The sequence below is a fragment of the Chionomys nivalis genome, chromosome 10 (genome assembly GCF_950005125.1).
Source record: "Chionomys nivalis chromosome 10, mChiNiv1.1, whole genome shotgun sequence".
Lineage (NCBI taxonomy): Eukaryota > Metazoa > Chordata > Mammalia > Rodentia > Cricetidae > Chionomys > Chionomys nivalis.
The window spans coordinates 53,610,601-53,624,387 of NC_080095.1; the positions used below are offsets into that span (position 1 = coordinate 53,610,601).

At 42.4% G+C, this 13,787-nt stretch overlaps 1 protein-coding gene across 2 annotated transcripts; it reads right to left on the reverse strand.

The window, feature by feature from the left end:
* Positions 1-10,978: 10,978 nt before the first annotated feature.
* LOC130882514 (heterogeneous nuclear ribonucleoprotein A3) lies at positions 10,979-12,553 on the reverse strand. 2 transcript variants are annotated; one of them, XM_057782697.1, is made up of 2 exons: positions 12,502-12,553; positions 10,979-12,435 (listed from the first exon to the last, which is right to left on the reverse strand). In XM_057782697.1, the coding sequence occupies exons 1-2, from the start codon at positions 12,505-12,507 to the stop codon at positions 11,368-11,370; spliced, it is 1,074 nt and encodes a 357-aa protein (XP_057638680.1). In that variant the 5' UTR covers positions 12,508-12,553; the 3' UTR covers positions 10,979-11,367. The 2 variants fall into 2 exon arrangements, with proteins under 2 accessions (XP_057638680.1, XP_057638679.1); XM_057782696.1 differs by having other exon boundaries at positions 10,979-12,544.
* Between the last annotated feature and the right edge of the window lie 1,234 nt (positions 12,554-13,787).

Below are 13,787 nucleotides of genomic sequence, written 5' to 3' on the forward strand. Positions count from 1 at the left end.
TTATGTGGCATCTCTGTGACTCCGCCTTCTTTCTCCCAGCATTCCTTTTAGTTTACCCCGCCTGGAGAAGTTCTGCCTGCTATAGGCCAAAACAGTTTCTTTATTCATTAACCAATAAAAGCAACACATAGACAGAAGGGCCTCCCACACCACAGGGAGACTTCTGGAACAGAAGCAGAGCTCAGCTGGAGAAACACTGCCCATATGTCATCTTGACAGGGTGCAGTCTCACGGTTCCTTAAGCCAAGGCTCAGAAGATTAATTGCATTTTCTCCTCCCCGACAGAGATGTGGGAAGGCACAAGGCAAGGTCATCCTAAATTTATAAAATTGGCTTTCACATTTAACTTGTAAAAAGCTTGTTAAATATTTTACAGTGTTCCCACTCCTGCATAAAATATTTAAATCATAGTGGTTTTCCCAGAGAAAAACTTGAAGTTTCAGAGATCTTTCCAGGGGAATCCCTAAACTAGAGTTAGTAAATAAGGATTTGTCCTCCTTTGTTTTCTCACTAATTGCTGCAGTACTTAGGGCAAGTTGCAGGGGGTTTGTAGCTCAAGATTAGTTCTCTATGTTACTATCATTGTCCAGTGGACACGAGGAAAGCCAGGGCTATAGACACCGAGTTTAAATTCTCAGTCCGAGGCATGTGAGGTGCAGACGCGGGTAGCAGCCCTTGCTAGGCAGATGGCCCAGGGGAGAGAAGATGATCGAAGAGATGCAAGGCTAAGACGACAGCAGCAAATGTTTGAATTAGGGCAGCACAGGAGTGGGTGTGTGGCTCCTCCTAGCTCTGCAGGGCACGCCCTGCCCTTGGGTATGGGTGGTTAAATAAGTAACAACACTGAATTATACCTACGTATTATGTTGGTGAACAATAAACTTTGTGTGTGCAAACTGATGTTCCATTTACTTTATAAAATTCAGTAATTCTAGAAACTGTCAAGTTACTCAAGGGAAATGAAGTAAGGAAATCATCATACTTTGGGGTTTTAATATTTCCAGTCTGCATACTGTTTGGATTCAAGCGTGTCAGGGGCAATTGTTTTACAAAATTATCGTGTGTTGGGGCTAGAAAGATGGTTCAGCAGTTGAAAACACTGGCTACCCTTCCCGAGGACCTGGCCTCAGTTCCTCCTGCTCACAATCACCTGTTACTCTAGTTCCGAGGGGTCTGATGCCCTCTTCTGGCCACTGCAGGTACTGCACACACATGGTTTCGGAGACATAACCCCCCCACACAAAAATAAATTTAAAACCGTTTGTAAGAGGGCTTTCTCATTCATCATTTTTTTAAAAGTATAGTGTATTAGTTATCTTTCAGAGACACTAATTACCTCAGATATCAGCCACCGCCGCCACCATTGTCTCTCTGAGCTTCTTTGTGGCAGTAAACATCAGGAGTGGCTTAATCCTGACGGTCAGGATCAGAACGTTTCATGTGTTAAAATGTTGATCAGGAAGCCATTGTCTGAAAGCTCCGCCTATGCTAGAAGACCCTAAAGTAGCTGTCATGTGACTGGCAATCAGTATTGTCACAGTTCCCTTTCACCACGGCCTCTCCGGAGGCTGCCTGAGCTCCTCATGACTGGCGTCCTCCAGAGCAAGCCATCTAAGAAGGCAAAGAAGGAACGCACCGCCTCTCACGACCTCGCCTCAGGAGCAGCTCTCCATGAGTCTGTCCCTGCCGCAGACCTCTGCATGGTCTCGGGCTGGAGGATGAAGCTAAGCTAAAGTCTCCACTCCCCTGAGCTTGCTGGGACATGCCAGGCTCCGGGGTTGTTGGGCAGGTCTCTACAACAAATCTCAGTCTCTCTGTCTCTGTCTGCTCCTCTTTTCCTCCCTCCCTCCTTCCCTCCCTCCCCTATCTCCTCTCTCAACACCACCACCATCATTGCCAGGCACACTTACGCGGGTTCTGGAGAATCCTAAATACATGCAGTACCTTCTCTCTCTAAACTGTGTTCTTGTTTCTTTTAATTGGCCAAGCGCCATCATTCTTATATGAATACAAATTAGTTTAAAGACTAATAAAATAAACATGGACTTCCCCACCCCTGCCCAAGGTTAAGAGATAAACAGAGGCCCTTGGGCACTCCACATTTTTTTTTTAAATTCAGTATCTTTTCCATTTGTAGTTTTAAAGCTTAGAGAATATAATTGTGTGTTGCTGTTCTCACTACCACCATGAAGAAGCCAAGGACTTCAGCTACGGCCTACACGGATTCCTTACCAGATGGTGGCAGCATTTCAACATAAAAATGCAGTGTGATCACCACGATACCGGGAAGAAAGACCGTAACAGTGGTTCAATATTTAAAATTAAGAAATCGTGTTTTGATTGTATCATTTCTTTCCAAAAAAATATACAGTATAGTTTTGTTTAAAGTAACTTTAATGTCATTGTTTGTTTCTTTTTCTTGATTGACCATGTGGTGCCACCAGGGGGCCCTCTTGTTAGTTTTAAGAATTTCAGGAGGAAAGGGTTTTAAAGAACTTTAGTAAAAAATCACATTACAAATGTCATAGATGTATTTGTCATTTCTGTAATGACCCTACTAGGAGCAAATAGCCTACTGTGTGTATTGTGGTAATGACATGGATAATGGCAGCCAGGCCACAGAGATTCAGTGTGCGTTAGGTACTAGGCCCAGAATAAGAGGGGTAACACCGTGAGCTGTTTACTCCACCCAGCAGCCAGATAAGACTCTCCATTTATCCAGAAGAGGAGGCTGAGCCTTGAAGAGGGTGTGATTCCGGCCAGATCTGGACTCTGAAGCATGAGTGATCTATCTCGATAGGTTCAGAAGGGGGGATGTTTTATTTTGGGGAGACTCAATCCATCATGGCTTTAGTTTAGGCATATATTGGCTTCTGATATAATATATTTTTAATGTCACTCCAAAACCAATGAGTTTAATTCATTTTTTTTGTTTTGTTTTGTTTTGTCTCTCAAGACAGGGTTTTTCTGTAGTTTTAGATCCTGTCCTGGAACTCATTCTGTAGACCAGGCTGGCCTCGAACTCACAGAGATCCACCTGCCTCTGCTTCCCGAGTGCTGGGATTAAAGGCGTGCACCACCAGTACCCAGTGAACATTTTCTTTTGTGTGTGTATTTATCTGGTTTTACATAGTATTATCTAATTAATGCTTAAAGTTAGCATGCAAGGTAAGGGTTTCATCCATACATGTTATCGGTTTTAATTCGTGCAGAATTTTATAGGACCGTGTAACTTAGAGGCAGTCTCTCAGAACTGGTCCTCCTGTTAACTACATGTTTTACTTGGTTCCTATGTTTACTTATTCTTTTGTTCTCTCTTTTCCTTTGGAAAAAAAAATGTGTATCTGTCAGGACTTTTCTCATTTTCTGTCTCTCTCCGATGCCCCCTTCCTCTTTTCTGCTAAAAATAGCTGTGCTTCAGTTCCCTACTAAGCATCAAGAACCATCATCTCTCTATCAGAGATAGTAGTTTCATTTTAGTGAAAAGGGGGCAGTGTTGCCAAAGGCATAAACAAGAGGGTGTGTGTGTGTGTGTTCTGGTTTTTGTGTGTGTGTGTTTGTATTGTTGTTGTTGTTGAGATAGTGTTTCTCTCTAAGTAGCTGTGGCTGTCCTGGAACTCACTCTGTAGGCCAGGCTGGTTTCAAACTCGCAAAGATCCACCTGACTCTGCCTCTGTGCTGGGATTAAAGGAGGTTGCTGGCATACCTGGCTTGTTTTCACTTTTGTTTTTCCCAAATAGTGTATCCTCTTCCCCATTATTCAGACAAGTAGGGCTAGCTGCTGTGAAACCCAAACCTCAGAGTGCTGGCAGCTTAGCCGAACCGTTTATATCTGTTGTCGTGCAGTCTGCGAAGGGGGTTCTGGCTTGGAGCCAGCCTTCAGGGTCGCCATGCAGGGAGACGCTTCTCCTATCTAGGGCTCCACCAGAACCCTTGGCTCCTCTGCTGGATCCTCCGCATCCAGTTGGCAAACGAGGGCTGTAAAGAAACAGTGGATCGGGGCTGGAGAGATGGCTCAGCGGTTAAGAGCATTGCCTGCTCTTCCAAAGGTCCTGAGTTCAATTCCCAGCAACCACATGGTGGCTCACAACCATCTGCAATGAGGTCTGGTGCCCTCTTCTGGCCTGCAGGCATACACACAGAAAGAATATTGTATACACAATAAATAAATAAAAAAAAAAAAAAAAGAAAGAAACAGTGGATCAGCCGGGCGGTGGTGGCGCACGCCTTTAATCCCAGCTCTCAGGAGGCAGAGGCAGGTGGATCTCTGGGAGTTCGAGGCCAGCCTGGTCTACAAGAGCTAGTTCCAGGACAGGCACCAAAGCTACAGAGAAACCCTGTCTCGAAAAACCAAAAAAAAAAAAAAAAAAAAAAAGATACAGTGGATCATGTGGCATGCTTGCTCGATAAGCCTGGGATCGGGCACTGGGGTTCTGCCCTAATTGCATTGGCTTCCATTCAGTTATGTGCAAGGAAGGCCAGGAAGTGATATTTTAGCCCATGGTCAGGAGAAAAAGAAATGGAAAACTTTGAGCATGTGGTAGCCTTTGTCGTGCCCATGGTAGCCATCCTACAAAAGAAGTTTCTCCCAGTAAGTCTTTTTTAATACAGAAGTGTCTTTGATCCTGAGACTGGAGGGTCTTTCAAGCCGTAGCCCTGCCCCACTCCACCCCTACACTTTGAACTTTTAAAGTGTTTATGCTTAATTTCCCATATACACAGCAGATTTACTTCAAGAATCCCAGTACACTGAAACCACAGGTAATACCAAGTCCTTCACATGCTGTGTTTCCCATATTCACATACGCACATTTAATCCACTATCCGTTTCCCTGAGCGCTCATTCCACACCATAGCCACAGTTCTTCTTTTAAGATTTATTATGTTTACAGTGTTCTGCCTGCATGTATGCCCATAGGCCAGAAGAGGGCACCAGATCTCATTACAGATGGTTGTGAGCCACTATGTGGTTGCTGGGAATTGAACTCAGGACCTTTGGAAAAACAGTCAGTGTTCTTAACTACTGAGCCACCTCTCCAGTTCTTAGCCACAGTTCTTACAGCTGGACGTGTGACAGCAGAACTAGCATTGTTTTTTCTTCTTCTTCACAATTTCACCAGAATACCCGTTCTTACTGTAGATTTTAGCAACTTCAGTATATATGAATATATATATAATTAAAAACATTTTAATTGAAATAGAATTGTATCCCTTTTCTTCCTTCCTTTCCGTCCTCAGTCCCTCCCATACTTTAACTCCTCCCATGCTTCCCCTTTCAAGTTGATAGCCTCTTTGTCTTTGATTATTGTTACATACATGTAAGTATATATGTTTATATGTATGTATATGTATGCACAATTATATCAACCTGGGACAAGTTGACATAAAAATTAGCCAGCACAGGCACTCCCTCTTTAAATTAATAACCCAAATAAATTTGCTTCCACGCAACTAATGTTTTTATAGAGCTTTTCACTATAATAGATTTTGAAATAATCCTACATTTTTGGTCAAAATGAGTATGGATTGTTTTGTAATTGCTTGAGCTTTTAAATATGCAGTCAAAGCTCATAGATTATAAATATAAAAGTAAAACATTGAAATATTAATTTACCAGTCTCGAGTTACTCATCAACTTACCACAAAATGCCACAACAAAAAAATAATATAAATGGGGTCCGAGAGCAGAAAGGAAACATGAACACAGGCCCCATCCCCAGCTCAGAAGCAGTCTCCAATAGGGAGTCTCCCTGGGGAAACAAGTCACTCTTCAGGGTAGGTAGGCTACATTTTGCCCAGCAGTAAATGCCAACAAAAACAATTCGAAGACATCCGTGGAGGTTCCTTGTCACATGGTATTATGTTGGGGCTTTTCTTTTGTTTGTTTGGTTATTATTTTAATTTTATCTTGTTTTTTTATTTTTATTTTATTATTTTTCTTTTCTGTATTTATTCCACACGTCCTTTGTGTGTCTATTGTGGCTTCCAGTTTAGTGTTTTTATGGGATTTCTGAGGATGTGAATGAGTGAGTCTCTTTTTCTTGGGCTCTTTTCCTTTTGTTTGCTTTGTCCTATTCCAGTGTGTTCGGTTTTTTTTTTTTTTAAAAAAAAATCATATTATATTGTAGGTTCTATTATATTCCCTTAGAAACCTGTTTGTTTTCTAATGAGAGACAGGAGGGGGTGGATCCGGATAGGAGGGAAGGTGGGGAAGAACTGGGAGGAGTGGAGTGAGGGGAAACTAATCATGATGTATTATGCGAAAAAAAAATCTATTTTCAACAAAAAAAAGCAATCCAGTGATTAAATTTATTTTCTCAGTTGGGTTCTTAAAACATATAACTATAATGGAGTATCATACATAATAAAACTAATGTAAATGCTCTAGGCAATCTACTTTTTGTAGAATGCATTTATTTTATTCTAAGTTTTGAGATAATTATTTCAAGATATATGCATAAAACGAGATCACTAAAAATCATGACAGAAAGCCTACCATTTACCTGCGTGTTGTTATTAATGGCCATGACCAGCAGTATTTAGATAGCGCTTGTCAAAGACTCTGGTCAAATGAAAATATTTCTTCCACAAATATTGTCTTTTTAATTTAGAGTTTTCCCTCACTCAGAGGACTCTTTTGCACTGACAAACATATGGATTTATCCCAGCGACTGTTATGTGCCCACCAGTCCATCTGTCTTAACCAGGAATGATGTCGCATGCGAACTCTAAGAACGAGATGGATTCATGTTGCTATTCTCTCCCAAGTGCGTTCCACAAGATTCTGCACACCGAGGTTGATCAGCATGCGGCCTCCGCCTGGACACACAATGGAAGCAGTATCCCCTTCATTCTGGGGCTCTCCCCTAACCAGCTCCTACTCACACAGGCTATAGAAGCAGCCACTCCTTCCTCACGTAGGCCTTTAACTTGAGGGGTCTATGAAAACAGTTCCGGCCACATCAGTAACTAGACTGCAAATGGAGTTACACTGGGGCCACTGGGACTGATTGAAGTTTGTGTGTTTCCATCAACCGAGCAGAAAAGCTTTAGAGTCTAAAGCCTAGAGCCCGAGTTGTTATCCTAGCTCGGCCACACACAACTTACAGAATCTCATGCAATTTCCTAAACTCCATTATTTAGTTTTCTCTTCATGTAAAACGTAGATAATAATAGTCCTTATTACGTAGGTATTGCTAGGACTTAATCTATTATGTTTATAAAAGCTCTCGCTGAAATTTTAGGATTTCCAAGTCATTGTTAACTGTCACTCTTATTAGAAATCAGTAATTTAGTAAGAAAATTATGTAGAGTCTAAAATAAATGCTCAAAGGTCATCACTTCAAAAATATTTGACTATTTTGCCAACAACTATGTTTTCGAAGTTGGCTATGTCTTCTGTGTCCATATGGACTAATAACACGCAATGCTGGGATACTGACTGTTCAGCGGCATCTCAGGTTGGTGGTCAGAAGAAATCAGTGAACACTGCAATTCAGACTTTTGTTTGTTTTGAAAGTTGTTGTTAAAATTTAACCAGTAAACTACTGCCCATAGCATTTTTAGGATTTACCATATTTAAAATATTTTAAATATATTTAATTTTACTAATATATTTAATACAATGTGTTTTCTATATAAGTTTATAATACACAGGGGCTGGAGAGATGGCTCAGTGGTTAAGAACACTGGCTGCTCTTCCAGAGGACCTGGGTTTCAACTCCCATTACCCACATGGCAGTTCACAATTGTCTGTAACTCCAGTTCCAGGGGATCTGGCATCCTCACATAGACATATATACAAGCAAAACACCAATGTACACAAAATAAAAATAAATCGTTAAAAAAAGAAAAAAAATATAAAATACAATGGTTATTTGTTATTATATAAACATGTTTAGTGTGTGTATATTATCAAACAAGTATGATTGTTTGATAAAACAAGATAAAATTGTCAATTTTAATTCTCAAACTATATTAACAATTATTTCTGACTTATTTATTTAGCTTATTTTTATTCTATGTGTACGCTTATTTTTGCCTCCACATGCATGCAGTGCCTGTGGCATCCAGAAGAGGGCATCAGATTCCCTGGAACTGGAGTTCCGGAGCTCCTGCGGAACCATACCTGCTGGGTCCTCTGCAGAGCTGAGCGAATTCTCAACTGCAGCTCTTAACTGCAACCCCGACTTGTTCACTTTTAAAAGTATTCTCTCCTCTCTTATTCAGCTCCGTATCTGTTCTTCCTTTCCCTGCTTTCTCACTCCTAACATGGGAGCATGGGTATGGGGAAATACGGCAACTGCCCAAATCTATTCTTTCTTTCCTGCTAACCTCTACTGCCTCCGTAGGAAGCCCAGCACCCAACCACAGCAAGGAAGACCTATCTTGACTCACATACCAACACTAATGCCACACAGTACCCTTCAAACAATCCCTGCTTTCCGCATGCAGCCAAGGGCAGGTCCCTCTCCTTGCCCATTTGATTCTAGATAGTCCACCTTGTAGTTAGGAACCAGTGCTTCCCAGCCTTGCTGCCCCAACCCTTCCCAAGTTCCCCGAAAGACTTAGAAAATGTTCTAGAATATATATTAGATAAAATTACCCCAAGTAGCTCTTGGGTGGAGAAGGACACACATACACGCGCGTGCGCAAAGGCTTCATTAAGGCTTTCCTTCGCCCCCACCCAGAGTTCTTCCTCTTTGCCCTCATCCTCGGCTGACACTTCATTAAGAGCTTCCGTCCCAGAGACTTGCCATTCGGCTGCCTTTGCTGTCAAGAGTCAACCTAGCGACCTGCTTTGGTTTGTTTCCTAGAACTCCTGTCCCGTGACCTCATTCAACTCTCTGCTTAATGAACAACTTTGTTTTGTTTTTTAATGCAACTGACCTTGGATATATTCTGTTTTAAATTGTAGATTAGCATCGTGTCCTAATTCAAACCAACAAGGGCACCTGCATTTTGTGTTGCTGTTGAGTATATAGAAATTCTGAATTGATACAGTTGGACTACATACTTGTGTCAGACATTTATCACTCTTAAACTGCAGAGTTCAAGGGTTTTTGTTTCTGTTTTTGTTTTTTTGCCTTGTTCCCCATCAATCTTCCTAAGGTGTTTTACGATAAAGATAGTTCAGAGATCTGTACCCAGTTCTTCCATTTATGCCACTGGGGATAATTTATCTAAACATTCAAACTTGTACCTTCAAATAATCAGAATGGAAGAAATAAAAGTTCAAGAGGGAAAGATCCTTTTAATGACCTGGTGCCTGAGTCTCTTCAGACATTTTTTATCTTAAGATTCCCAGTAGATTATAGATCATCACTAACACATCCTCTGGGAAGATAGTTCAGCATCTGGCTCAGGAGCGGCCATCTGTGGGGCTAATTTAATTGTCCACCACAGCCTCTGGTGGTGCCCAGTTGCAGAGCAGACGGTTCAGCGAACAGAGGCCAGCTGGGGGCAGGGGGAGCCTGGATTTGTGCTCACAGGCTACAAAAATCTCTTTGTCTCTTTCTCTCCGTCCATACATTTGTTTCATTTCTATTTACTGACTACTGTAGGCTCAAAAGTGCTCCCTTTTGTCTCTGCCTCTCCAACTCCCAATAGAGACCGAGATATAAGTTCCCCTTTATTGTGCAATAAAGTACAAGAGAGTGACTTGTACAACTGTTGAAAACATTTTTGAATTTAGGGAAAGGGCCTGCGTTAGGGAGTGCCACTCAAGAGCAGGTGCTGCCATGTGCTTGAATGGTGGGCCATCTGCTAGGTCACAGCCACCTGCTGGTCACAGTTGGCTGCCTGACACATCGGGGTGTCCCTGATTAATACGTTACATGAAATATATTAACACCACGGTTGTAGGTCACCATGTCTGGCACGGTGTAGAGCGGAAATGAGGAGAAGAAGCCCATAAATTACTTGCTGTGTTTTTTGTGGCCCGTTGTGAGAGCTCGTGGTTTTCCATTTGCCACTCCCGAGTCCAGCTGGGAACCCTGTTATTCCCTCTATTATACTACGAAATTTTAATGACCTTAATCTTGCAAAATGTAAAACTCTTCCTCTATAAAAATGAACATTTTTATACAGCCAACTGACGTTCTACCCAATAGCACCTCTCTTAGAGAGATGACACTCTAGTAAAAGATTCTTCCATCCTTAAAGCGGAACTTTGTAGTGTTTCCAGAATTCGGGATTTGGTTTCATGAATGGAGCGTATGACTGTAGTGCCTTACTTTGTTTTGACTTCCTTTGGATGGGGCTTCTGTCTCTTAGTTGATGTTTTTGAGGGGCATAGGCGTGGGGCTATTTGAGGCCACTATCTACATTACAGAGTATTTTATGTGTTATGCTGATTGCTCTTACATCATTCAGACAATCAATTACTGTCCCGACTCTCCACCATGAAGTGCAGCCGACAGAAGCCGAGGAAGCAGTTGACTACAGAAAAACATTATAAACGGATTATAATTTTCATTTCCAAAGGAAACACACTATTTAGACAGAGGAAATATGTTGGAGAATATGAACTGAGCGGCAGGAGCAACTGGATCCAGAACAAACTGACAACTCTTGTAACTTCAGTGAAATTAGAAAATCTCTTCCCCATGAAGGAAACCATAAATAGAGAACAGCTTTCTGTCTTCTTTTCAGGCCCTTCCCATTTCTGTAGGAGCTACAGGCATGAGTCATTTGAAGATGGGGGTACATCGGGGGGCAGCTTTACCATTGCATGTACCCAGATGGTTACCTGCATAACTCATCAAGGCCTCCTGATGCAATCCAGAGACAAGGCAGGTACAGGACATGCACAGCTGCTGCCTGTGTAACGTTTTAGTTACCTCTTTCTTACTTGCTTTGTAGACCAGGCTGGCCTTGAACTCACAGAGATCTGCCTGTCTGTGACTCCTGAGTGTTGGGGTTAAAGGCGTGTGTCACCACCGCCCAGCTCAGTTATCTGTTTCTTTTTTTTTTTTTTTTGAAAAGTTAAAAATTCCTTAATTTTTTATTCCTGGTACCACTACCACAATTTACAGGGCAATATACCTGATGTAATGAAAAGAAAAAGAAAGACAAAGCTACAACAGATAAAAGACCTCAGGAATGTACATCTAATTGACACTACATTGCATTAATCAATAGCTGCACTTTTTGCAAACTGTGGCTCTGACAGTCCTGAACAAGAAGGGCCTCCTGTTTAAGCTGCGGTAACTTTTCTGACTATGGATCATCGCTCCTTCTGTGGCAGATTTTTACAGTTCCTCTAATGCATTTAGGACGACTGTCTCAAAGTAACCTGCAGCTTTCCTGACAACTCCTCGCTCTCTCTCCTGCTAAGAACTGTAGCCCTTTTCTGCTGTTTTTTTTTTAAAACCTTCTGCTACCATATCCACCACTTCCACCACCTGATCCATAGCCACCACCATAGGGACTGCCTGAGCTTCTTCCACCAAAACTGCCCCCTTTCATGGGTCCATAATTTGATTGCTGTTGTCCACTATAATTTCCAAAGTCATTATAGTTCCCACCACCATAGTTACCTCCACCAAAATTTCCTCCTTCATTGTAACCGTCATATCCTCCTCCTCCACCACCACCATATCCACCACCTTGGTTTCCATAGCCTGGTCCACCACCACCATAGCCTCCTCTACTGCTGTAACCAGGACCACCACCATAGTTGCCACCATCACCTCCAAATCCATTATATCCACCATCACCACCTCCATAACTACCTCTGCTGCCACCACCTCCACCACCATAGCCTCCTCTTCCACCAAAGTTTCCACCACGACCAAAATTACCTCCACCACCTCCAAAGTTCCCTCCACGACCCATAAAATTGCCAGATCCACCTCCACGGCCTCTCTGTGATCCAGCAGACTGCATCTCTTGTTTAGAAAGGGCCTTTTTCACTTCACAATTATGCCCATTAATAGTGTGGTATTTCTGAACAACAATTTTATCAACTGTGTCATGGTCATCAAAAGTCACAAAAGCAAATCCTCTCTTTTTCCCACTCTGCCTGTCTTCCATAACTTCTATGGTTTCAATCTTGCCATACTTTTCAAAGTAGTCTCTCAGGTTGTACTCTTCTGTATCCTCTTTAATACCACCAACAAAGATTTTCTTCACTGTTAAATGGGCACCAGGCTTTACAGAATCCTCTCTAGAAACGGCTCTCTTTGGTTCCACCACACGCCCATCAACTTTGTGTGGCCGAGCACACATTGCAGCATCCACCTCTTCAACACAAGAGTAGGTCACAAAACCAAAGCCCCTGGAACGTTTTGTTTGGGGATCTCTCATTACCACACAATCTGTAAGTGTGCCCCATTTCTCAAAATGTTCTCTTAAGCTATCATCTGTGGTTTCAAAGCTCAGACCACCAATAAACAGTTTCCTCAACTGTTCTGGTTCCTTTGGATCATGGCCCTCCTCCCCCCGGCGGCGGCGGCGACGGCCGGAGTCAGGCTGGGGGCGACCGGGCGGCGGTTTTACCTCCATTTTGAGACCGGACTCGCCTCTTCCAACTCGAGTTCAATATGGGACCAGTTATCTGTTTCTTTAAGAAGTAGTACTGCACTCTAAAATAATGTCAAAAGTGTAGTTTCAAGTATTATATGTTGCACACAAGAATCTGTGCTGTGTTTCTATATGGCAGACAGTAGATTTGTTTACAAACAAGCACAAACCAATGAATAAAGTGTTAGAGTGAAACAGACAACCCCATTACAATCTTACGGGGAAACTGTTGTGTATGCAGTCTGTCACTGGCCTTGTGGTGTGTGACTCTACAGAAGGACCACAGTTATGGAGTCATACTCTTCAAGAGCAGAAATGTCACTAGCGACCTAGTGTTAGCTTGTGAGTTTGGTCTAGAAACTCAAACTATAGTCCAGGCTATGCTTCTGCTCATAAAGAAGACAGAGCAGAACAGGTCTCCAGGATCCCGGGAAGTTGGGAGGAATATTTTATTTATTTATTTATTTTTATTTTTATTTTTTTTTGGTTTTTCGAGACAGGGTTTCTCTGTAGCTTTGGTGCCTGTCCCGGAACTAGCTCTTGTAGACCAGGCTGGCCTCGAACTCCCAGAGATCCGCCTGCCTCTGCCTCCCGAGTGCTGGGATTAAAGGTGTGCGCCACCACCGCCCGGCTGGGAGGAGTATTTTAAAAATAGATCCAAATGTCTCATGGACTCCAACAGGTCAGTGTGAGCCTCAATCTATAATCGATGCAGGCATTCAAACAACAGCTGCGAGAGAGGAAGAAGAGACAAAAGAGAAAAACACAGGAAGAGATAGTTCCGGCTTCTATGGGAAGAGCCCACTTTTGTTTCAAGGGGGAGAGGGAAAGAGAAGAGTTCTTGGTCTTGAACTGGGAGGAGCCCCACATACATGAAGTCTACATGCGGATATTGGTACTAAAACCCAACACCCCTGATTCTCTTCATAAAATGGAACAGTCTTCCAGCAGCTCAGTTAGGCCTTCTCTTACAGCATGACACAATTGCCGTCATCCGTGAGCATTGTAAGAACGTTCCAGGCTTTCTCCTGACAGCATGAGAGATGACACAATTGCCGTCATCCACGGGTAGTGTAAGAACGTCTGAGGATTCATCAGTTACATGACATGACTCTACAGAGAACCTGATTCCAATGGAGACAGGGATCATTATAATTAGATGAACAAAAAAGATTTCTAAAAGCAAAATATAAATTTAAGATGTTGTATGCAGCTTATGAAGGGGATCAGAAATCTGAGTTGTGTTCTAAGGAGGTGTCTTT